Genomic DNA, 24,680 nt, shown 5'->3' with positions numbered 1-24,680 from the left:
TCTGTTAAAGCTATGACATAAACGATTGAGATATTCAAAGTTGTAGTACAAACTAAAGAAAGAAAGATTTGGCATAATACGTGAGATATTGTAGTACTGTTTTTGAAGGCAACCATATATATTCATTATAAGAGACAACTTAGCTTCTGTTGTATAGACTATACAGGGATTATGTGCGGCACCACCCCATTATTTCGAAGGGGGGTTTTTCAACCAACGAATTTATGATCATTAAGACTATACAACTCAGAAAGACACCCGTTCCCTTTGGGATCAACTTATACACAACCACTATACAAGTAACAACACATTTAAGGACCACTACCAAGGTTGCTTTTGCTTTTTCTTCCTAAATCATCTCTGAGCAACAAGAACCATTTACCCACTTCGCCAAGAATCTTTCCATTTTTGCAAATGAGCGAAACCAGAAACCTTCTTTTTCCCAAGTGATCAGCACTTGAGGAAGACGAGGAAATTTACGGGGTAGAATTTACTGAGATTTCCTGAGGCAAGCGGGAGTTCAGCTGATCTACATAGGCAGGAATGACAAGTCGTTGCAATGGTGTTAAAGCCACAGTTAGCTGTGCAAATGATGGACGCAAGTTTGGATCGCTGGAAAAAATACATGTACGAGGTAATTAGCATTTTCTGCATCTTGAAAAAAGAAAAGATAAAGGTGTATGTCACTCTTACGTTTGCCAACATTCCCATATTATTCTTGCTACTATAGGATCAAGTTCCTTGGGAATTTCAAGGCGTTTATTCTGGAAGCCAACAGCTCCCACCACTTGCATAGGATTCATTCCACTCCAAGGTAATCTTAAGGTAGCAAGTTCCCATAGAATGACACCAAAACTGTATATGTCACACCTGTCAAATGACCAAAATTTTAGCCGAGGAACACATAGCATGGAGAACTCAGCAAGTACAAAATCTGCTGCAAAATAAACACGTTCAAAACTTAGCCATCTATGAGCTCATTTCATCCTACGTGACCAAGAATTCCACAAAGGAAAATGTTCATTCTGGAAACCACGTTCAGTTCAAAATTAAGATACGGAGTGTTAAAAGAGTTCACCAACAGACTATGCCACTACAATCCTCCAGGTTATATTCACTATTTTATAAGTTTGAAACTACAAGAATATCTCTGCACAGACTATGAGCGAAAACATGGAATTAGTAAAGAAATTCTTAACTCACTTCTCATTCGAAGGTTCATTGCGGAGAACTTCTGGTGCCATCCACTCAGGCTATGGAATTAAAAAACTAGGTTAGACAATAACGAAAGCAAGTGAAGAAAGGAAATAACTAGTATCCAAACTTCATAGCAACGGAATACATCTAACCAATAGAAAACAGATACATTGTTCTCACCGTTCCAGCTGTTGATTTGGAAGACAAAAATGTGTTGTGCTTCAACCGAGACAAGCCAAAATCACATACCTGCATTCCAAGATTTAAGAGTTACTAATAGTAGTCTCTCCAAAGACATCCGACAAATTAAGGAATGGTTCTCACAGATCCAGAGTTACTAATACAAACAACCACAACCAAGTATACACCCCCTTCAAAATGAACAAAACCACACAATTGCATTGCTACAAAAGTTTGCTCAAAGTTCACACAGTCGGTGAGCATTGCACTGAAACATTTAGGGTTTACAACCAACTCAACAAACCATAAATAAGATCAACTTTTTTTATAACCATAATAAGAACAACTTTTAGTAACCGAGAAGTCCTCAAGGGCTGATTGGGGAGCAGTTCGAAGTCCAGTGGAAATTAGGTTCATCCTTCCCACTTCTCTCCACTTAAATACCCAACTATCTCCACGACAAGGTTCAAACTCATAATGTGAGCTAATTCACACATCCCACCTTGCACTCAACCATAACACTAGGAGAAAATGATAAATTTTGCTCGCTCAAAAATAACACCAGTTCATGCAAGGTAACGAGAACATGAAAACATTAGAAAACGAATTACCTTAACATTCCAGTCCGTATCAACCAAAAGATTAGGTGACTTCAGATCACGGTGAACAATTGTAGGGTTGCTTGTATGTAAGCAATCCATGCCCTTTGCCTGCAATAAGAGAACATCAAAGATCAACATAAGCAAAAATATGCTGATCAATTGGTCCGAAGATCCAGCAATATTGATCATGTAAAGATGATGTTAAACCTTACCACATCAAGGGCCATTTTGATTCTCTGCCTTTCATCAATTTGAAAATGAGGACGATGAATTATCCGATATAAGCTACCTCTGAAAAGCATGATATATTGGATGAGTAATTCATCCTTCACAAGAATTTTTTTTCAAAATCACTTATTAATTGCCATAATCAGATACTGTTTAATAACTATGGCTGAAAGAGACATCAACAATTGGCACTTTGTAGTACCACAAATCGAACACAACAAGGAAAGAATTTAGCATTCATCTCCGTAGTATTTACATCATATTAGAAGAAAATTCTTGGAGAGTTCTCAAAAACCATATAACGTGGAAACAATTATAAGGTGATCAAACCAAAGGTTTATAATAAATAAATATTAATCCAAATGATAAACCTTCTTCTCATGGATTCATCATCCTTAATTGCTAATAAAGACACCCAGAAGAATATTTATGTTAGCTGAGTGAATATGAGAGATGCATAGTTTGTAAGGTTTGAATCATTAAAATCTCAACATATTAACTGTTTTTGCTGCTTCTTTTTTTCCAAACACTTATTAGGCCTGAATGAAGAACGTCCAGGGTGCTATATATAGGGAAACTGATACAACGATTTATGCACAATATAAAAGAATCATGCTCTCTTTGTAGTTTGCACCAGTGGACACTATCTTTTACATGGATTACCGAACCAAATATGAGTAAGAAACAAGTATTGGCAAGTAACTGGTACACATATATTCAACTTTTACTACTTAAATGTATAGTGAATAATTTGCATCGAGTGCTTGCACCTAACCCATATCTTTTCAGAACAAGTATGTCGAAGGAAAAAGTCCACAATAACCAAAATCTTACTAATGATAACAATATGGAAGAAAAAAAGGGTTGAAATTAAAATACAAGCATACCGTGGTAGGAATTCAGTGATAATAGAAAGGTGGGGCGGCCGAGTTATAGCACCCATAAAACGAACAACATTTGGATGTCGTAATCGACGCATGATGCGCACCTGCCATTAAGAACCAATCATGTTAATATGTTAATTAATGATGCATTTTAACAGGAAGAAAGTTGAGCAGCAAACAAAAGAAATACGACAAACATTACGTCTGAGGAATATCTCTTCAAAGTACACAAGAAGACCTATCCGAAACTGATTAGCAGCTAATGTAGAAGATCAGACCTACTATTCTCGTCAAACAAGGTCCTACGAAAATGGAATTGACAAACTAAAGCTGAAAGTTAATCATCTTTTCCTGCATTGTAAGATCACAACTCAGCTATAGAGGTTATTTACTAGCATAAAAGGAATGTCATGTGTGATGCTAGGGAGAATTGTGCATGCTTTGGAAGTCTGGATAGTTACAGCAGCCTCTCTATCCAAAAGGAGAGATGGAAAATTATCCCTGCTAGTATCTGGTGTGAAGAGAAGGGAATCAGAGAAGTTTTGAGAACAACTGCAATACTATTCAGTAGCTGAAAATGAATTGCTTGGTGTTGTTTTATTTTTGGTAACGGGAATACATGGAAGATCCAGATTCACTTATGGATATGTTAGGATCCTTGTAAGTTTTTGATATAGGATTAGAAGATCTTCCCAATAATCCCCTTGTAATTATGGATACCTGCAAGAATTTTTTTTACTGCAGGATGGAATACTGTGATAAACTTTTTTTGATGATTGAGGCGTCCAGACCAGATTTTGCACACTTCGACTAATTCCATGAGATACCTATGACCTCTCACCAGCATCAGGTGCAGGAACTCTGTCCACCCATGCTTAGGACAAATGAAAAAAAAAATCACCTAATATTTTTGTCACTTTTGGATCTGAACCTGATATTACAGTGATATAATACAAATCTTATCTTTTCAAAACCAAAAACATAAACTGAAACAAGAATGGAAGATACACAAGTCATGCTCGTGATGGGAAATATTTATACATGTCATTTTTAGGTAGTAAAGACAACAAAGATATTTGGTGACATAAATTTTCACATCCCGATATAAGGGTAAGTCAATCTTTCTATGAATAGAATGGAATAAAATATCGAAGAGTACTTCATTCCAATTTTTACAACTCTTTTCAAGTTGGTACTATACAAAAACTATGACACCATTGACTAATAATATCATTCACACACTTCTCGCAACTTTCAAGAATCCAAATTATTTTTTGCTACTCAAAATTTGTAACTTTAATTTGATGTCTTCTCTATCAATCTAACTTTTCAACCACTATCCTAGTATTCTCTTCATATGTGTCTACAATTTTTGGCAAAACAGAATATTAGTTTTCATGAGAGCATCCCCTGGTCAAATTCAATCAGATTCAATAAAGCCCTGACCCATTTCAAATGATGAGGGGAACATCTAATGGTCAGACCATTTGAGAGCCTTGCACGATTTTGAGAGTTAACGACATGATAGAACAAAAATGATAGGGAGAATTGATAACAACTGTTACAGATTCATGTTGGCACTAAAATACCTTTAAGTCAAATTAACAACTTAAACCTGGTCTTCAGATAGATTATGCCAGCACATATAGTTTGTGGGCAAACCATCCAGGACTCTTGAAAACAGACAAAAGGTTCTCTTACAGCTACAATGGACTCCACCACAAAGAACACGATGATGTTAATACGAGGTTATGCCAGCAGACACCCATAAATGCAAAAACCAACAGCTAATAAAACTTCCCTTTAGTCAAACAGGTTTTTAGATCTATCATAAATGTGAATGACAGTACATTTCTAGAAGTGATTATACAGAACCAGAAAATTACAGGACCAGCTTCTTGGGACTATGCAGGCATAACCTCTTTTAAAAAAATTAGAGTACTGGAAACATGTACCACACCTTCTTGGGACTATACAGGCATAACCTCTTTTAAAAAATTAGAAGAGCACTGGAAACCAGAACGTGTTTCCAGTACTCTTTAGATTTTTATACTTCAGTGCAGGCATCAAGCAGTAAGCATAACAGTGCAGAATCCTAACCTCTCTCTTAAACTCAGCCAACGCTGCACCTGAGAAATCCTGATCGAGGAACTTCTTTACAGCAACCTCCTGTTATAGACAGATTCACAAGCAAACACACTCAATATTTAATACACTCAAGCAATTACATCAATACAAAAGCTTTCACTTAATGACAACAAAATATTTGATGATACAAAAAGCACACATTAGAATACTGGAATTTGATGAAATTTGACAGCTATAGAGGATATATAGCAAAGAACGCACTGACAACTCAGAACTTTAAGCCATTAATCTGATTGCATGGCTAGTAACAATTAATTAATAGGAACATGAAATTAAACGCTCCTGGGAATATTTGAAATGAAATCACTTACAGTGCCATTCCAATCTGCATGGTAAACCTCTCCATAGGAACCTGAAAATAGAAACAGAAGTTCAGGGTGAAGAAAAGATATTTACACAATCATGTATCTTATTAGGTAATTACAGGTAAACCTCTTGATAGGCATCAACCAGTGATCTGATAAAAATAGTAATTAACCTCCCATCACAAGTTAAAAGTCACTGACAGTGTTTAAAATCATTACACTGTTAGTGTATATAGAAACACAAAAGCAAAATGATTCAGTGGACAAATCTTTGATTGCATTCATGTAGATGGAGATGAGAGAGTAAGTTGAGTCCCTTTTTATTTTCACCTTTATGAACCAAGCAACTGAGAAATCTCCAATAAAATATTAAACCTACATAAACAGACATCCACACTATTCACTCCTCATGACAAGCACTAGGTAGAAAATATTAGAAAATCTCACATTTACTATTCATTTCCCCATCCAATGGATGGAAATGATTGGAGATAAATAAATATTTTTACTGGCCCCACCCAAACCCAAGTAAGTATATATCTTAATGAAACTTCGGGTTGAGATAAAGTGTTGTACAAATATAAAAAAAATATGAGGTTTAAATGCATTTGCACCATTGTCATCGCAAGATATTTCAATCAAGATTAATAAAGGCTTACCAAGACCAATCCTCTCGCCAATGACAAGATCTTCCCATGGAATCTCACAATCACCAACATCATCAAACACAGGATCAACCTGACTTGGACCTAGATTCCCTGAAGAAGTTGGATTTTCTGGCTCCTTCAATTTAATATTGGTTCCTATTGACTGAGCTTGCAAATTTCTTGTGTGATCACTTTCCACAATAATATCATCTCCATATGCTTGTGTCCTATTTAAGTCGTCACTCTGCAAACTGTGCCCCTCCCATTGACTTGTTTCTCTATTATTGTTTTGACTGTTCTGAACAGACAACCTTCTAAATTCAAGCTCAGCTGATAATATGGAACTGTTATTCCTAGTGGAAGCAACCTCATCATTTCCTCTATAGGCAGGCCGTGAATTTCCATGTAACCTGGAGGTATCAGTAGAAGACTTCTGCGGTATATTTGAGCTGGTAGATGCGATTGATGATATATTATACCCACTAGATCCACCGTTCTTCTTTGGAAAAAGTCCCTCAGAATCAGATTCGTTTTTCCGGGGCACCTCATTGGGTGCATATCGATTTTTCCACATCATAGGGGCAGGAGGCCGTCCGGGGATCAAAGTATTTATTGGCTGTTGCAACTCACTGACTTTGTTTCTAGCAGGATTTTTCTGCAGTAATGTGTTGCCAGAGCCTTTTATTTGAAACGGATTAAGATCAGCAAAAAGATTTTTTGGATCCTCAGGGTTATTCTGATCATAAGGAACAACATTTACATTCAACCTCAAGCCATCACCAGCGGCATTGGGTCCACGGCCTCCTTTGTACAAAGAAGTTCCAATTGCTAACGGTGAAGTCCAATCAACCTGATTAGAAGATGGTCTTTTGTTGATTCCTGAAGAACCAGCAGTGGAGCTACCACCTGCATCAGAGATTGAATGAACTGATTCTATCTTCTCGGGCTTAGATCTACCGGAGAAATCATCTCCTAACACAGAATTTTGACCAGATAACAAGTTCCGTCTCGGGTAGGAAACTCCAGAATGACTATTGGACGGCAAACTTGGAATCTTGTTCAATTTCGGACTGTTAAAAGAAGCATCCTTTGCACTCAGAACATCAGCCGGTATGAGTGTGCCTGGTGCTCCCATGAGATCAACCAAAAACTCGCTGAAGGCAAAGAATTGATTTAGAGGTTGAAAATGTAGAGAGCTACACAACAAAAATCAATAAAATACAAATGTCGCAATACATGCACATCTGCACAATAATGCATTTGCCGCAACAAATAAGAGATACAGTTTGAAGTGACAAATGAAGAAAGATCATGTGTTTCATGGAATTGGATTGATGACTATAGTTAGATTTGAGAAAAGCTATTGAACTTCATAATTCACCTATCATTCGGTAACTTCACAATGTTGACAGCATCATCTTCAACACCAGTGTAGTGACTCCCTTTAACAAGTCTACAGGGTATTCCAACATGGTCAGCTAGTACCTGCCTCAAGTAAAAACAACAGCGATGAAGATGATACAAATCTTATTAGACAAGACACTAGTCACTTAAATGCCATAAGAGCATAACGTTGCCAAACTTCAATAGAAAAATTCCCACTAAGCGATACTTATATGTGGTTAAAATAAAAGAATTACATTCAACCCTCTCAAAGATACCTTTACAAAGTTTAAGAGGTCCAGTTGAATGAGGTCACAAGTACAGAAGAAGACTCTGCATAGTTCGAGTTGAATTGTAATGGTGCAAGGTAACAAAAGCTTTGTAAATTAATGATGCAGATTAAATTGGCCCAGCTCTAGGTAGATTACAGAACATCTAAAGATTCTTGAAGATGAGAGGTACTTCCCAAGTTCTCTGCTAAATGTATTGAAAGTTGTGAAAGAGAACACGCATCTAATCTAAAACTTTAAAGTAATAGATGAAATATTGCAAGACTAAACATAAAGAGCATAGCCTTATTATATATATTACCTATGAGATGAAGCAAACAGATTTAGGCAGAAAAATCATTTTAAATTGTAACTATAACTTTCTACATTGAAAGTTTTCCTTGATAGAGGTTTATCATGGATAACAGTTAAGTAAATGGTTTATTGTCATTATTAAAAAGTCCTAAACTGTTGAAGAAATTGTAAAATTTTACGCAAAAGATCCTCAACACCTATTTCCAAGCGTAATAAGCACTGTTCAAACATCAATTAAGTATATCTAATCAACGGAAAGCCAAGTAACATCGCCTCTATCCAATGCTTGTTATTATGGATGGCAAGTTATTAAATCCCTCTGTCCCAATGAAAGAAACAGGCACAACATTTTATTATGATAATCACCTTAAAAAGCAGTGCACGGTGACGTGAAAGCCCAATTTTTAGGGATCCGATTGGCAACACACTGGTGTGAAGTGATGTCCTCAACTCAGTGCTAATTTCCATCCATTTGGCCAATATGATATTTGCATCCTTTACTGGGCCACCTAAATGCCCAGTTACAAGTTCAGAAAGCCTCAGTACTAACAGACTAATCTCACTGGCAGGGCAGTCCAATGTAATACAGTGTGCAATCTGCATCAACTCTTCCAAGGAGGGGTCAATTCTCTGATTAATTATCACGCCTTCAAAGTTAGAAGTCCCAGGATTTGTTTCAAGTTCAGAAAGAGATGGCATTTTCCCACGACTTGCTGGATCTGTAAAGAGATTATATACATCATAGAAGCCATCAACAACTTTCTCCTCATAATCCATCACACCATAATCCTGAAATAAGTGAGACAAAAGATTGGAAACCAAATTATGAGAACCAAACTGACAATCATCTTCAATAGAAAACATATTCCAGGAATTAGCTATATAATAGAAATTATTAAGCTTTTAGAGGGGAGGCCCAAAAGGGAATAACCGAATCGATAAAGTATTGTTAGGAAAGGAACCTATTCAAATCTTTACGATGAAACAAACGACAGATATAACAAGACAAATCCTATTGAACCAAAAAAATGCATGTGCCTTTCAAATTAAAAATAGCATGTCAGAGATGTTAGGCAGTCATAGTCTTATCACCTATGATACTTAAATATCCATTATACGGAATGTTTAAACTCGAACCAGCTAAGAAACATAAGAAGCTGAATAGAGAAAATGTGCTTGCAACTTTGCAAAATCTCTGCATCCCTGTCACAAGAAAAAAAGACGAAATATGTGGCATACCTTAATATCCTCGCTAAACAATTCCTTTGTCAGGCTTCTATTTGAAAAATACAGAAATACAACAAATCAATGTAATTTATATAATAGATGGTAAGGTGCTGCAATGCTTGAGTTTTGGATAGATCAGCACCCCAAGTTTAACATTTTGCTTGAAACACGTAATCTAAACTACAACTCCGCATCTTGGTCTTCCATGTCTAACTCACTTATTTCTTTTTCTTAGTGTTCTAAACCTTGACTGACGGTTTATCGTAAACAACCTTTGTACCTTTACGTACACTCTACCCTGTCCCATAACCCCACTTGTAGGATTTCACGGGGTATATTGTTGTTGTTTAACAATATATTTTCTAAAAAATCAAGAAAAAGGCTAACCCTTCACTTCAGTTACTGAATCTAACCTTTTACCAGTTACATTGTTTGCCAAGTTTACAACTCAAAGTGCTACACTAGCGTGACAATACCAAAAGGTCATAACAGCAGATAAGGAGATATTCTCACTTGAATTTGAACTAATCACAAATAGCAAGTTTAATAAGACCATCAGCTTAATTAACAATGTGAAAATTAATGGAAGCAAATTCAACAACAATTCAAGAATTTTTTCAAGATTTACCCAATACTGCCTCGATAGCAAGTCCGCAGCGGCATCCTCTCTATCACGTGCCAAGTCAACAGCGGTTCGCCCTACACCATGACCATTGCTTGAATTAACATCAGAGGGAAAAGGATCTTGAGACTGGGAGGATGACACACTCAAAGCTAGGGCAAGTTGCACTTGATACTCTTCCTCCGAAGTATAATAGTCCTGCTGTCTGTTGATCGTAGATAAATTCCCTCCTCCACCACCACCACCAGCCCCCACTGGAGCAGCAGGAGTGGTCGTCGTTGACGCAGTTGAAATCGTGGAAGGACTCAACGGTGATTGAGAAACCGAATTGGAATTCCGATGATCAGTAGTACATGACGCCGAAGACAACGATGATGCAGGTGAAGATGACGATGATATTGATGAAGTAGATTGAGCATCGTTCGATCGATTTGAATGATGAAGCTTCTTGAAAATGTGTTTCATTGTTTCTCTCTCTATATCATACCTTTACTTTTTCCTTTCAGTATATACTAATCAACTGCTACTACTGTTAGTCTTCATACACTCTCTCTCTCTCATATTGACTGTAAAAAGGTAAAGGGCATTCTAGAGAGAGAAAGAGAGGAGGGAAAGCTTAAGGAGGTGGATATTGGGGCGACTAAATTAGGGCATGGAGTTGAGTAAATTTACGCGAAATGACCTTAACGCGCTATTTTTACTGAATTTTCTTTTTGTGCCCCAAAAGTAAGGAAAATGAAACATTCTTCTAAAGTACAACTATTTCTAAAAGTAGAAGACAAGCATCAATAGTAGATTTTCTCACATTACATCAATAACTAGGAGGGGTTTTCAAAAACATTTGTGGGGCAATTTCCGTTAAGAAAAGGCTTTGGAGCGTAAATTGAAGGCATATAAATTTATAGGGCGTTAAAGTTCTAGAATTTCGGAGGTAAGCTTTAAATTTAAAAATATTCTTTTCGTTTTAAAAAGAATAATTTTATTTTTTTTTTAGTTTGTTTAAAAAAAAGGATCCCTTTTTTTTTTTATAACACTGTAATTTTAACTTTCCACGTGATATGTTTAAAACCACAAGATTTAAGGGCATTTTGGTACATTTGACATAACTTTAATTTATAACCACAAGATTAAAAAGTTTCTTTTTTTTTTAAACTCCGTTTCAAGTCAAACTATGACATTCTTTTTGAAATGGAGCGAGTATAAGCACTAGACTAGACGTAAAAGAGTATGTCCAAGGCATTTGTTTAATTTTTATTTTTAAATTTTCATTTTTTTGCTTTAAATCATATTATTTTTATTATTATTATTATTTAAATACTAATTGTAATACTTTTTTTCATTATAGATTACTAATACCTTTTTCAAATAAAAATCATAATATTCTTATTCTATTTTCATGGGTTATTTATTAAATTTATTTCGTAAAATATTAAAGTTTTAATTTTCCTAATTTTATTAGTGATAAGATTATGAAATTATGCTCCATAGATCTATGAGACTTAGGCTTCATGTCTCGAAACTTACATCTATGTACTAAAACATTTCGTCTCATACTCCCTCCTTTTAAACTTACAACTATCATGCAATTTCAAATAAATTAAATCGACTATATAAAATACTGTAATTTTTTTTTAATATTTTCAATCAACCTACGAAAATTTAACAAGCATACGGTGTTTAACTTTGATGTTGTTGATTATGTATTATATAAATCAATTGAATTAAAGGAAACACTACAACTCAATAGAGATGAACTAATGATTTATTATTGAATATCAAGCGAACAATATTGTTGAGGAAACTTTGCTCCGCCGCCATATTAGGCAAGTCATTTATCGACTAATGATTTCTAAATAATGTCAAAGTAATAATAGTCACTCGTGTAGATGAGGAACTTTGTTTCTCTGTTATGTATTTACAATTTACTTAATAGGATCATACCATTAACCAAAGAGGTAACCATGTATATAAAACCTATAAAAGTACAGAATTTGAAGTGTAGAGAAATTGGATTAGTAAGAAACCAACAACAATATGTCCACTAAAATCCAAAACTGAAGTAAAAAAAAAATAAAACGTACACAAATCTTATCATTATTTTATAAAAGTGACGAAATTGTTTCCTAACATACTTTATTTACAAAATATCATTAAGTTATGACTTATGAGCTCAAATCACATTCTTTTATCATATTCCAATTTTTCTAAATTCAATATTGATCCTGCTAGTGTTGGGAGAAATTTTGTTGATCATTCAACGTCACATTTCATAGAAATATTAGTTGATAAAGTAAAAACTCTAAATACAATGAAACATGTCCTAATAAGTGTTTTTTACTGAAATATTTGGATCTAATTCATCAAAAACTTAAAAAGTGTCTTCTAAACAAAATTTCGCCAATATCATTTTATCTTAAGAAATTTCCCTCCCATTGGACAAAAGAAAACCTAAACTCGTAGGAGAACATAAAGCACAGATCAACATTGGCAAAGCATAAAGCAAGCACAACATCCTGATAAATATATATGATTTGAATTCAAGTTAAAAGATTTCAAACTCCAGTTGATCCAAAGCCTCCGGAGCCTCTAACTGTCGAGTCTAGATCATCAACCTCCTCAACTTCTGGCACGATGATTTTCTCAATGATCAATTGAGCTATTCTGTCACCAATTTTAACTTCAAAATCAACATCACAATGGTTGAAAAGTATTACTCCAACGGGTCCCCTGTAGTCCGCATCTATCACACCTGCCCCAACGTCTATAGAATGCTTCCAGGTCAATCCTGATCTTGGAGCTATAAAAATTAAAACATATCACCATCGAATTAGCCCCTAATATTCACAATTAAATTTCAAATATCCAACTATCACAAATTTATTCGACTAAAATTGTTCAAACAGGCACAAATGGTCTAGTGATAAGGTGTGGGAGGTTGAATACAACGAGAGTCAGGAGTTCGCTTAGGTGTGACTCAAATTCGCAACTTTAGGGTTGAGACGAGGTGTTAAAAGCCGGGCAATTAGTTCGATACTATACTATCTCATCATTTTTCGTCAAATTGTACCAATCATAGTGAAAAAAGGGGCAAGAATATACCTATACGGGCATATGTTCCTTCAGGAACGGCAATACTAAGATCTGTAGGTACTAGAGCCTTTCCCCTGGCAGGCACTTTCATCTCTGTTGCACTGCAACAAAAACAGAAGAAATAAATCAGATCCCAAAAGGTTGAATTAATCAAACACATACAAATTTTTTTGGGAAAACATCAATTTTGTGAAGTCTAAATACATCAAAAAAAGAAAAAGGGGAAACCTGGATAGATCATAACCAGCAGAGAGAGGAGAGCCTCTGGAGGGCAGAACAGCGTTATCAGAGAGCTTTTTGACGCGGAAGAAGAGAGCAGAGGAAGCTATGCCATTTGCAGCCATTTTTTTTTTGAAGTAGAGAAGCTTCGGAAGGAGAAATTGTAAGAGCGGCGTAACAAGGGTTTCAAGTTTGCGGATAAATATTGATGTGGAGGTAATATACAACCAGAAAATGCAGAATAGCGCCAAAAGTTCCCGCCATTGTAAACATACACAAATGGAGGGCAAATTCCGATTAAATCCAAAAACGTATTATTAAATTTCTTAGGGTTTTGTCTGATTTTTTTAATCATGTTTGAGTTTTATTTATTCTTTCTTGAAGAAAATCAAAATTTTATCATAATTGTTTTTATTGAAAAAAAAAAGATATTTATCTTTCATATTTAGTTTTTTTGTTACATGAAAATATTTAAATTATATTCGTTAAAAATCACTTTTTTCATATCAAAAAGATAATAACATTTACAATGTAGGAAAATTTCTCTTTATATTATTTTTTAACTTTATATGTAGGTCAAATGACCAAATCATATAATAATATTATGCATATTAGTATAGTTTTATTTGTCATCTAATTTATCACCGTTATGATTTGCAATTAGAAGCTTTCGCATGAGGTTATGATTACTTTCAAACCAACATAGACTATGAGCTTTTTTCGATCTTTCAAAAGAAAGAGAAGCAACTAAGTAAAATAAGTTATAGTAAACCGTTAATATCTTTATTTTTGTTTCTCTTTAACCTTGATGATTAAATATTACCAGATATGGTGGAATATTAACAAAAATTGTGATGCATAATGTAGTTTATAAGGAAAAGGAAAGTAGGATAATTGACATCAATTTCATGCTAAGAACCAATTTGTGCGGACTCCAAAAGGATGACATAACATAGTTTGACCTTATCATGCTTAAAATAAGTAAAGACGTATCATAACTTTGTTGGATAATATATGGGTGAGGTGAACTTAAATACTGTGATGACATGGTCAGTAACGATACATGTAATCAACCTCAATTTGGTTGGAGATGTAACAATAATATTGTTTTTGAGTAATATTTGGAAAAGTTAATAACTCGATAAATAAGTAATATAATCGTAACGAAATGAGAGACATAATAAATTATAAAATAAATTAAACATGAATTAAAGATGCATCACACACATATTAAAGTTAAATTAGAAAAAAAACTAAACATGATGCAAACGAAAGAGCATCTTATAATTTGTAAATTGAATAAATTTTGTAACAATAGTGAATTAAAAAAGTAATTCATAAAAAGTAGCTTTAACTGTAGATGCCTACTTTAGCTCATAAAAGTAACTTTCACGCATAACAAATATAAAAGTTATATTTGTATGTGATAATTATAGCCTATATAATTGTGCTACATAACAAATTTTATGTTTGTTATGAAACTTTTAATTTGTATAGTTCGCTAGAAAAATCAAATTTTATACAAATTGTTCAATTTGGTATAGTTTATTTATACATTGTTAATTATTTAATAAGATCTGTATTTATATAATTATAAGTGTATCAGACGAAAATATATGTATTTGTATATGTATATACACTATTCTCTCGTTTTATACAAACACAACACACATTTTATACCGAAATATATAAATTGGCTAATTGTATACCGAATCAGGTGACAAAAAAATTGAAATGTTTGCTACGAATTACAATCAAAATAAACTATGACTATAACATTTAATATGAATTAATGATTTGCTATTTCATACAATTTCAAATTTTAAATTTAGCAAACGTAAAAATATATTTGTATGTTATAACTGTAGCTTGCATAATTGTGATCCATAACAAATTTTATGTTTGCTATGACTATTAATATGTATATTTTGGTATACTCAAACATAAAAATCAATTGCATAAGTATATACTTGGAATCTGTATACAAAATAAAAAACTTACTTGGCTGTACGTCGTGTCACTGTGTTTTTTGTTGTGATTTTATTTGTTTATTATATGCATCTAAATATAAATATGTATATGTAGCAACTGCATTTTTGCATACAATTGTAAGTCGTAAGTTGTATAAGTATATGTTTTCTAATATGATTTTTAGTCGTATATGTATATGCCTATTAGATGTATTCAAATATAAATTTTGTACATGAATATGTAACTGTAATTTTGTATAAAGATAAATTTTTACACAAATCTCTTTTTCATTTTAAAGAAACACAAGTTATACATTGTATTTGTATAATTTATATTTGTATAAAACGAGAAAGAAAAAAAGATAAAAGAGAATTGGATAGATGAAGAATTGTATTTTATGATTATAAGTGTACATGACAAATATACATGTATTTATATTTGTATATAGAATTTTCTCGCTCTTTATACAAATATAAATACAATTTATACATTTGTGTTTGTATAAAGTGAGAGAGGCGAGAGAGAATGACAAACAAGATTTTTGGAAAAAGAGATGAATGACAAAGTGTTTACTACACATTGAAATTAAATAAAATTATACTTATAACATTTAATTTGAATTAATCATTTGCTATTTTATACATTTGCGCTTAAAAATACTCTCTACCTTTGTTTTTGTTTAAAAAAAACCCCTCTCCCCTTCCATCTTTGGGCTTTGAAGTTCTCTCAACCCAAATTAAATTGAATTGAATTCTTTTACTAACTAGTCTATTCTTTTATTGGTTTTGTAAGATATTTTTTAAAAAATAATTCAAAGTGTTAATAGTAGCTCATCTCAATTTTGAACTTTTAAGTATAAATATTTACGTCTAACGCAATATTCTAAAAAATAATAATTATTGTGTAACAATAAAAACTAAAATTCTTATTTTTAAAATAACACAATTCTTATTCTTCATTTTTACATAATAAATTCTTTATTTTATTTCACGTTTCTATACGCTATTATTTTATGTTTTCATTTATGAAATATTTTTTTATAAATTTATTTGGATTGATTATCTTAATTATGTATGTTAAATTATATTAAATATTTCTTTTTAATTTTTGATAAATAATGAAAATGACAATAATAATAATAATAATAATTTGATTTTATTCAATGAGCATCCTTAAATGAGCATAGGAAGTTTTCTACTTATTAGAGGTACGTACTTCCTTCTACATCGTTTCATGTTCCGCTATTTTGCAATTTTCTCAAAACTTTTTTTTTCTAACTTATTTATTAACAAGTACATAAAAAATCAATAAATCTTGATATAATTAAATTATTATGATTTTAATATAATTAAAATAATCAATTAAATAAACTTGATCAGTAATGATTCATATGGTTATTTTTAGCAACAAGTGTGACTAATATAAATTTGTGTCATGTGAGGCTTAAAAAATATGCTTTGAAAAGAGTCGAGTTGTCAAATACTAATAAAGAAAAGTCTTGTTTTATTTTCTTATGTCTGCAAATTGAAGTTACTTAATCGAATGAGATTTTGACTTAGTTTTAACTCAAGAAAATCAGCTATGTAAATATATAAAATTAGTATGAAATAAAGGACACATCATACAATCATAGGCAAACTAAGATTAATTAGATCTTGATACGTTTTAAACCTACTTGCATGTATTTTCGATCATGAATATAAATTAAAAATATAAGTGATAATATTGTAAGTTTAATAATATATTTATTCCTATGACGGTAAAACTGAAGACCTACAAATTGGACAAGATCTCTTTCCCTTCAACAGCCACTCCTTTATACAGCTTTCGTGATATTCGTGTTGACATTCAAGAGTGCCAATTGTCTCATCATTCTCATATTCACATTGGCAAATAACACATATTATTTCTTCTCCATCGTCAGTATCACGATGAATTCTTGTTTTTATCATATTTCCTATAATCTCCTCTGTAACCTCCTCCTCGTTCTCGTCCTCGTCCTCGTCCTCATTGCCTTCCACGTAGAGCACAATATCTTCCAATAAACGTATCAAATAAATCATGTCATCAATATCAATATTATCATCGGATTCACTTTCAGTTGTCATATCATCATCGGATTCACTTTCCATTGTGACATCATCAATGAATTCAGTTGTTAATTGATCAAAGGAACTCTGTTGATTATATATATGACGATCCAGACCCATAAGAGTTGAATTGTGATCTAATAAGTATTGATTATTTGGTTGAGGTTGATGTTGATCAATGAATTCCCTTATTATCTGATTTAACAAATAATCAAACGAACTCATGATTGATAACACTAAATTATGTATAGTAATCAATAAAATTGTAGAGAGAAAATATTGGAACGATGAATTAAGCAGTATGAGGAATACGAGTTTATATAACACAAAGTTCTTTACTTACTAGGATTAGGAAAAAATTATATTACTATATTTTATACGTACATATACTAAATATGGAAACTCCCTATCTCAAAAAGTTTAATTTACAATTTTACCTCAAAAGTTAACTAACAATATAGTCCTTTTACATTCAAACATTATTACCAAATATTTCTAATATCTTTGGTTTCTAAATTTGACATCAAAATTCCTTTAAATATGAATTAAGTATTAATGATCTCTTTACTGAACATTGTTCCATTTGTATCAAGATAAGTGTATTGTTAAAATATTTTTCATAGTTCAAATTAACTTAATTGTGTGATCTTCAAAAATATATTTTAAATTTTCTTTTATTTTTATCCTTCATTTAAATTTTCCATGTGATGAGTGAATAAACTTTGATTGCGTAGTTAGAATTTAAAGTAGTTATCATGATTAATGTTTAGTTATTCTAAGGAGAGACTTAACAATAACAAAAAGGTTAGAAATTCTAATTAATATCTTAATATTTTTTTCTTAAAGGTGTGAAAGACTTTCAATAATTCATTTATTTTGAAATGGAGAGAATATTAAACAAATTAATCAAAAGATATTCACAGGAAAATGTTTAACTCAAAGATTTTATAAGCAATTTTAATTACAGTAAGAAATTATTAGGATGACAACGATTGTCTGAAAATTTTATGATTGTTATAATGCAGTACTGTTGTTATACATGTATAATAATATTTGAATTTAAAACACATTCAATTGTTATAAACAAATCTGTAAAAAAAATAGATAGATTAATGAATTTGTGGATCAAAATTATGAACTTTATTTGTTAATTCGTGAAATTATGACTATAATTGATAGACACAATTTAAATATAATTTGTTTCTTTTAAATAATCACTTAAAATATCATGAACATAATAGACATTTTAAAGATTTAATTAGGATAAAAGGGAATTTGATTATTGTTGAATGTTGAGGAGTGACAACGTTTTGCACCCTTGATATATATATTTCTTATATAATATTATTACATAATATTTGAGTGTAACCGTTAAAAAGGGGTAGGTGATTTAGTTTTTTAAAAATAAATATCACTTGCATTATAAGGACAATGTTATTATAGAGAATTGAAATATAATAATAAAATTAATTTATGGGAGTTAATTTTTTTAAAAAAAAGAAAGAAGAATGCCGCATAATGAACGTCACTTATATGAAGATACAATGATATTATAAAAAAGTAAAATATAATATGAAAAATTGTCTTTGACTAAGATTGAATCGTTATAACCTATTTTGACAATGAGTATATATGATAGACTTTTGACTCAAAATAAAAATTTAATCCATATTCTAAGAGTTGAATGATAATTTTAAAATTTCTTTGGCCTTTATTGAAAATGTCAGTTATCACTTATTCTATTAGTATATGACATAATTTCATTTCTCTATGAAATTTGACTTTTTTTAAACAGATTTATTTCTTTTAATTGTAATTGATGACCTATTTGTTTATAATCAAAACACATGATTTATATGAAATATTTAAAAGAAAAAGTCACAAAATTAAGAATAGTTTCCAATAATTTGAGGCCTTTGAACATCCACGAAAATAGTATCTATGTATTTCAAACTAAATATATTCCAAACACGTGTTTAGCTTTCAAAGTTTCCTCTTTTATAGACACTTATTATGCATGGAAAGTGGACACTATTTTCTCCATACAAACTTATAACACCATATACAAGAGGGAGAATGTAACTATTACTTTTAATTTCCTTTTTATTAGATAAAAATTAATTTCTATAGTTGAATTTTTTGAGATATTAAAAATGAGCCAAGAACAACCAAGGAGGGAAGAAGCTGAGCAAGAGCATAAGTCCATTAAAGATGTTCAAGAATCATCACTTGCTAGAAAGAAAGCTGTTGCTGAATCTATTGGTGGACAGGTTCTAAACTTAATTCTTTTTTTCTTTCTAACACGAGTGTTGCACGTATATTCTATAAGTTAATTAGTATAATTTTTTTTAAAAAAAATAATAAAGAAGGGAATGAAGAAATTGAGTTGATGCAAGGATTCCAGAAAATGACCAAGCAATGAAGATTGAAAAAACAAGAAAGAACAAAAATTATTAAGAGCAAAACAAAGATGAAACTAATATAAAAAAAGAATATATCTCTGTTGTAGAAAGTGCGAAGAATACACCAAATATTGAGTATTATAAAAAAGAAAACATATAATAATATAACAATGACCCAAAGGCTAAAACTATTGATTTTATAGAAAAAGGTAAAAAGAATATGAAAAGTTCTTTTTAACTAATTGGAAGCTAAAAACAAAAGAAATAATATTTAAGATGATAATATGTGAGTTAAAGACACAAGATTAATGAATATTATGAATATAAGCAATGAAAATGAAAGAGTTGTAATTATGAAGTTGATTTTAAATGAAAAATTAATTTTAAAAATGATTTTCAGAAAATAAATTAGTAGATAAAGAATATTTTCGTAATACAATTTTTAACTTAAAATATTCTCATTTTAATAATATATATATATATATATATATATATAATTTCTCATATGTGTCATTTTGTAAAACGTGTGCTTAAACATTTGTTTATTAGAGAAAATGAGTAAACATAATACTTATTTGAATTGAACGATTATAAAATGATTCTATAAATATCTTTTGATATTTTTAGATATCCAGTGAAACAGAGGTTAAACGAAAAATAAATTTGTAAATAGCTATAACTTTTCGGGTTGCTAGCTAGTCAAATGTTGATTGAAAGGAATTCTTCTTCGTGCTCTTTAGGTGATATTTTATGCGAAATTAATAAATTCGATTGATCCATATTCTTTTGATAAATTAACATACATTTGCTTGCATTAGTATCTTTTTAATACGTAGGCATACATTGGTCCCGAATCAATTATCTAAATTGTATCTATTAATTTAAATCGTAATTGTGATCCATTTGATCTGTATTCAGCTAACAAATCTATATACATTGAGATTGGTATCTAATGATTCCGTATTTCATCTAATAAATTTATTTGCGTTACAATTCTTATAAAGATTTTTCTTACTATTGTGTACTTGAAGGTACATGGAAAAGACAGAAAACAAGTAAGCTCAGAATCAGTGTCAGGAAGAGCAAACATTACCATTGGTGAAGCCCTTGAAGCCACTGTTGTGACAGCTGGAAGCAGGCCGGTTGATTACAGTGACGCGGCAGCCATACAGGCAGCAGAAGTGAGAGCCACTGGACGTACCAACATCATCCCTGGTGGAGTTGCTGCTGCTGCTCAATCAGCAGCTACTCGAAATGCTAGACTTACCAAAGAGGAGGAAAAAACTAAACTGGCTGAAATACTCGCGGTAAGATAACAACCTTATAACTGTCAGGTGTACAATGAATGTATAGCTGAGACATCACATTGGTGTTTGGCAGGAAGCAAGTTCAAAGTTACCGTCAGATAAGCCAGTGACACGTAAAGATGCAGAGGGAGTGATTGGTGCAGAACTGAGGAATGATCCAAACTTGTGCACCCGTCCTGGTGGTGTTGCTGCTTCTATTGCTGCTGCTGCAAGGCTCAACCAAACTAACACTACTTCAAGCACAAAGAATGACGATAACATTCTCAAACAAAAACTAAACTAGGATGAGAGTAAACTACTGTTATATCTAATCCTTCAAACCTGTCCTGTCTCTCAGTTCCGCGTCTTTAAATCTTTCTTTTCTTGTTTTTCTTTTTATCTTTTGAAGACATTAACACAATTTTTTGTCCTTCCCCATAGTATCTTTTGAGCGAGGGATTGTTACCAGCCTTAACTATTGAGGCTTAGCTTGATTGGAGTAGTTATCTGTAGTGAATAATACTCAGAACCTGTGTAGTGAGTTTCTTTTCACTTCCCAGCTGTATGCAAGGGTTCAAGAGTATTGCAAGAATATGTACCTTTTCATTACTGACTCTTGTGCATATTCAAGAAGTTAGAGATGCTGTTCCATTAAGATGACAAAATGTATGCTTTACATATTGTACATGAGTAATTTCTTGAATTTGCTTCAATCTAGTTCCAAGCATTTGCAGTATATCTTCGGAATGACTTGCAAAATGGTGAAACTTCTCATTAGTCTCTCTCATTTCCTCTCTACATACCTCCAGTTTCTTAAGAGTCCAATTATATGTGCAAGCGAGAAAAAGAATAATATGAATAGTACAGTTGCTGGTTTGACATTTAAAAGTCATGAAGTATCAGTAAAGGAAAAGTAAATGCCTGCTTGTTTGCTGATGGATGTCTTTCTCCAGAAACATGCCATTGGAAAATAACTTTTCTTTATATCATTCAAATGGTAAGAATATTTGTATTCGTTAACCAATTTAGGAGCTTACAATTCAGTTGTTTTTACTATTTTAGCTCAAGTTAACTTACAACATAGCTAGCACTTCCTTAAATACCCTATCTCTCAATCCAAAGAAGCATAAAGTTACTCAAAAGTCATGTTTTCCACCTCTTCTCTAATGGAATCAAACAGCACGGTGGAAAGATAACGCTCTCCAGAACTAGCGAATATAATCTGCATAGAGAATCATAACAGAGAATTGTAGTTCCAGTGTTCAAATGTTTTAAGGAGACATAAGAGAAAGAGTGTTATCAGCTTACTGAATAGATATTCTAACTTACCACAATAAGTTTCCCTGCATTTTCTGGTCTTTTTGCCACTTTTACTGCAGCTGCAGCTGCAGCCCCTGAAGATATACCCACCTGAATATATTCCAAAGGAAGTATAGCCATGACGACATAATAAGAACACACATCACAAATGAAGAGGTAGACAGACAATCTGTGGGCTCAAAGGTGATCTTACCAGCAGGCCTTCTTTCAATGCAAGAAGTTTTGTCATTTCAATAGCTTCATCACTAGATACCTGAACATAGATAAAAACAGAAGCTGATAGCATACCAGGAAAGACTTATACACACTGAACAAAGACTTAAATGTTTATAATCTGACAAGTAATACAGCCTTACTTGAAGAACTTCATCCAGGATGCTGAGATCGAGAACAGGTGGGATTAAACTAGAACCAATTCCTTGGATTTTATGTGGCCCTTTAACGGTAACATTTAATTACATATATCAGTCTATGATAAAATTAATTCACAGAAAGTAGTGAAGAAAACACAGTATGCGAGATAATCTGGAAAAACTCTATTGATAGGACAGCTCGAAGGGAGGAAAAACTTGACCGACCTAGTTGCCCTCCATTTAGCAATGCATTTTCGGCTGGTTCTATACCATATACCTGATTTTTCCACAAGACAAAGGAATAAGAAATCAAGACAAAAAGAAATAAGAACAATACCACTTATCACTCACAAATAACCTGACCTTTATTTCTGGATTCTTTTCCTTGAGAAACTTTCCAGCTCCTGTCACTGTGCCTCCAGTCCCAATCCCAGCAATAAAAATGTCAACTTTTCCTCCCGTACAATTCCATATTTCAGGTCCAGTTGCTTCATAATGGATCTACACATGGATACTTTATAAGTGTGATTTTTATATAACAAATGAATGAGTTATTTGTAAAGTCACCTTTGGATTGGCAGGGTTCTTGTCTTGACGAAGAAAATGACTGTTTGGCGTCCTATCTAATATCTCTTGGGCCTTCTGAATTGCACCTTCTATACCTTTGTCAGGATCTGTGATGTAAACCTCAGCCCCCAAAGCTTTAAGAACTATCTTTCTCTCAATACTAAATTCGGCTCCCATCATTATGACAAGTTTATAGCCACGAGCTGCTGCAATAGAGGCAAGACCAATGCCGGTATTTCCACTGGATATCTCAATGAGGACCGTCTTCAGCCACCATTATTTCAACATTTGAAACCAAGAAAATAATTCAGTTAAGCATTCGAGACAAATGATTACAGACCACAGGGAAAATACATGTCAAATTTCCACCTCTATCAAGTGAGAATACACATTACTATCCAGAGAAATGAGCATACACATGGAAAGTCTATTTAACCCCATTTTAAGAACGCACCAAAGTTTGTGATTATAAAGATACAGTATTTGGGCCTCACTCAACCTTCCTAAAGCTAACTCATGAGGGAAGATCGCTCAAATTCATATAAGCAAACCACAGGTCTATTCCTTAATCAATGTAAGACATTGACAATCACATAGTAATATATCTCTTCAATATGTTCCTTTTTCCTCCTGATATTTATCCTCACACAAACTTCACTAACCTTTCCAGGAGTAATCAGGCCCCTGTTTTCTGCATCTTCGATCATACTCAATGCAACCCTACATATTAAGAATTGCAAGTTAGAATATAATTCGAGATTTTGCAAATTGAGCGAAGAAACTGGATGAGGGGAGTGAAAGATAAACACCTATCTTTGATACTTGAGCATGGTTGCATTATCTCCAATTTAGCTGCAATTTTGGCGGCACAACCTTCCGCGATTTTGTTGAGATATACCATAGGAGTGCTTCCAATAAGCTACATTGTGAAGACAACAAAATGAGATGAATAAAAGATGAATGCAAAGAGTACCAAAGAAAGATCTTCAGAAAGGAAACTACTTCCGTGACATCTTTTGCGATCTCCCTCTTTTCTTCCATAATGACTTGCTCCAATAACGAGAATCAAGAAAAAACTTGCTCGATCTTCGACACTCTCTCAGAAATGTTTAATATATGACACTAGGCCTAACTCAACTAAGAAGCTAAATCTCCAAGGGCGATTGCCTAAGTACTATCAGTCTACTAAAATTACTTTAGGAGCTGTATTGCCAAAAATGAACAGACATCATTTGGTAAGTGCTTGTACTTTAAATTTTAAAGGATAGTCATTTTGAGATGATCATAAGTGGGTTATTGCTGTTGTTGACTAAATCATGGAGTTACTTTTTTTTTAAAAAAAAAGGAATGTCCTAAAATTGAAATATCTTTTTTG

The 24,680-nt window shown here is 32.5% G+C and overlaps 5 protein-coding genes across 5 annotated transcripts; 1 reads left to right on the top strand and 4 right to left on the bottom strand.

Annotated features, from left to right (window-relative positions):
* Positions 1-145: 145 nt before the first annotated feature.
* On the bottom strand, positions 146-10,553 carry TCTR2 (CTR1-like protein kinase). Its single transcript, NM_001247839.2, is given in 13 exon segments — positions 146-612; positions 694-870; positions 1,204-1,253; positions 1,378-1,446; positions 1,989-2,087; positions 2,192-2,270; positions 3,095-3,195; positions 5,192-5,260; positions 5,551-5,591; positions 6,204-7,345; positions 7,573-7,676; positions 8,525-8,947; positions 10,014-10,553. Coding segments are annotated over 13 exon segments (2,949 nt in total). The 5' UTR covers positions 10,473-10,553; the 3' UTR covers positions 146-476.
* A 1,719-nt stretch (positions 10,554-12,272) lies between these two features.
* On the bottom strand, positions 12,273-13,599 carry LOC101256925 (deoxyuridine 5'-triphosphate nucleotidohydrolase-like). The gene is made up of 3 exons (XM_004231197.5): positions 13,326-13,599; positions 13,107-13,198; positions 12,273-12,804 (listed from the first exon to the last, which is right to left on the bottom strand). The coding sequence occupies exons 1-3, from the start codon at positions 13,439-13,441 to the stop codon at positions 12,560-12,562; spliced, it is 453 nt and encodes a 150-aa protein (XP_004231245.2). The 5' UTR covers positions 13,442-13,599; the 3' UTR covers positions 12,273-12,559.
* A 3,439-nt stretch (positions 13,600-17,038) lies between these two features.
* LOC101256632 (probable E3 ubiquitin-protein ligase RHG1A) lies at positions 17,039-17,419 on the bottom strand. Its single transcript, XM_004231196.2, has one exon. It carries the CDS (start codon positions 17,417-17,419, stop codon positions 17,039-17,041), a length of 381 nt encoding a protein of 126 aa, XP_004231244.2.
* A 1,994-nt stretch (positions 17,420-19,413) lies between these two features.
* LOC101246866 (late embryogenesis abundant protein 47) lies at positions 19,414-21,505 on the top strand. Its single transcript, XM_004230083.4, has 3 exons — positions 19,414-19,647; positions 20,811-21,086; positions 21,160-21,505. The coding sequence occupies exons 1-3, from the start codon at positions 19,531-19,533 to the stop codon at positions 21,367-21,369; spliced, it is 603 nt and encodes a 200-aa protein (XP_004230131.1). The 5' UTR covers positions 19,414-19,530; the 3' UTR covers positions 21,370-21,505.
* A 523-nt stretch (positions 21,506-22,028) lies between these two features.
* LOC101246567 (cysteine synthase) lies at positions 22,029-24,535 on the bottom strand. Its single transcript, XM_004230082.5, has 10 exons — positions 24,308-24,535; positions 24,115-24,224; positions 23,968-24,025; positions 23,306-23,569; positions 23,102-23,239; positions 22,964-23,015; positions 22,742-22,821; positions 22,579-22,638; positions 22,395-22,475; positions 22,029-22,287 (listed from the first exon to the last, which is right to left on the bottom strand). Exons 1-10 carry the CDS (start codon positions 24,344-24,346, stop codon positions 22,198-22,200), a joined length of 972 nt encoding a protein of 323 aa, XP_004230130.1. The 5' UTR covers positions 24,347-24,535; the 3' UTR covers positions 22,029-22,197.
* Between the last annotated feature and the right edge of the window lie 145 nt (positions 24,536-24,680).

This window comes from Solanum lycopersicum, chromosome 1, assembly GCF_036512215.1.
Source record: "Solanum lycopersicum chromosome 1, SLM_r2.1".
NCBI classification, from domain to species: Eukaryota; Viridiplantae; Streptophyta; class Magnoliopsida; order Solanales; family Solanaceae; genus Solanum; species Solanum lycopersicum.
This window is presented reverse-complemented; position numbering and strand designations above follow the sequence as displayed.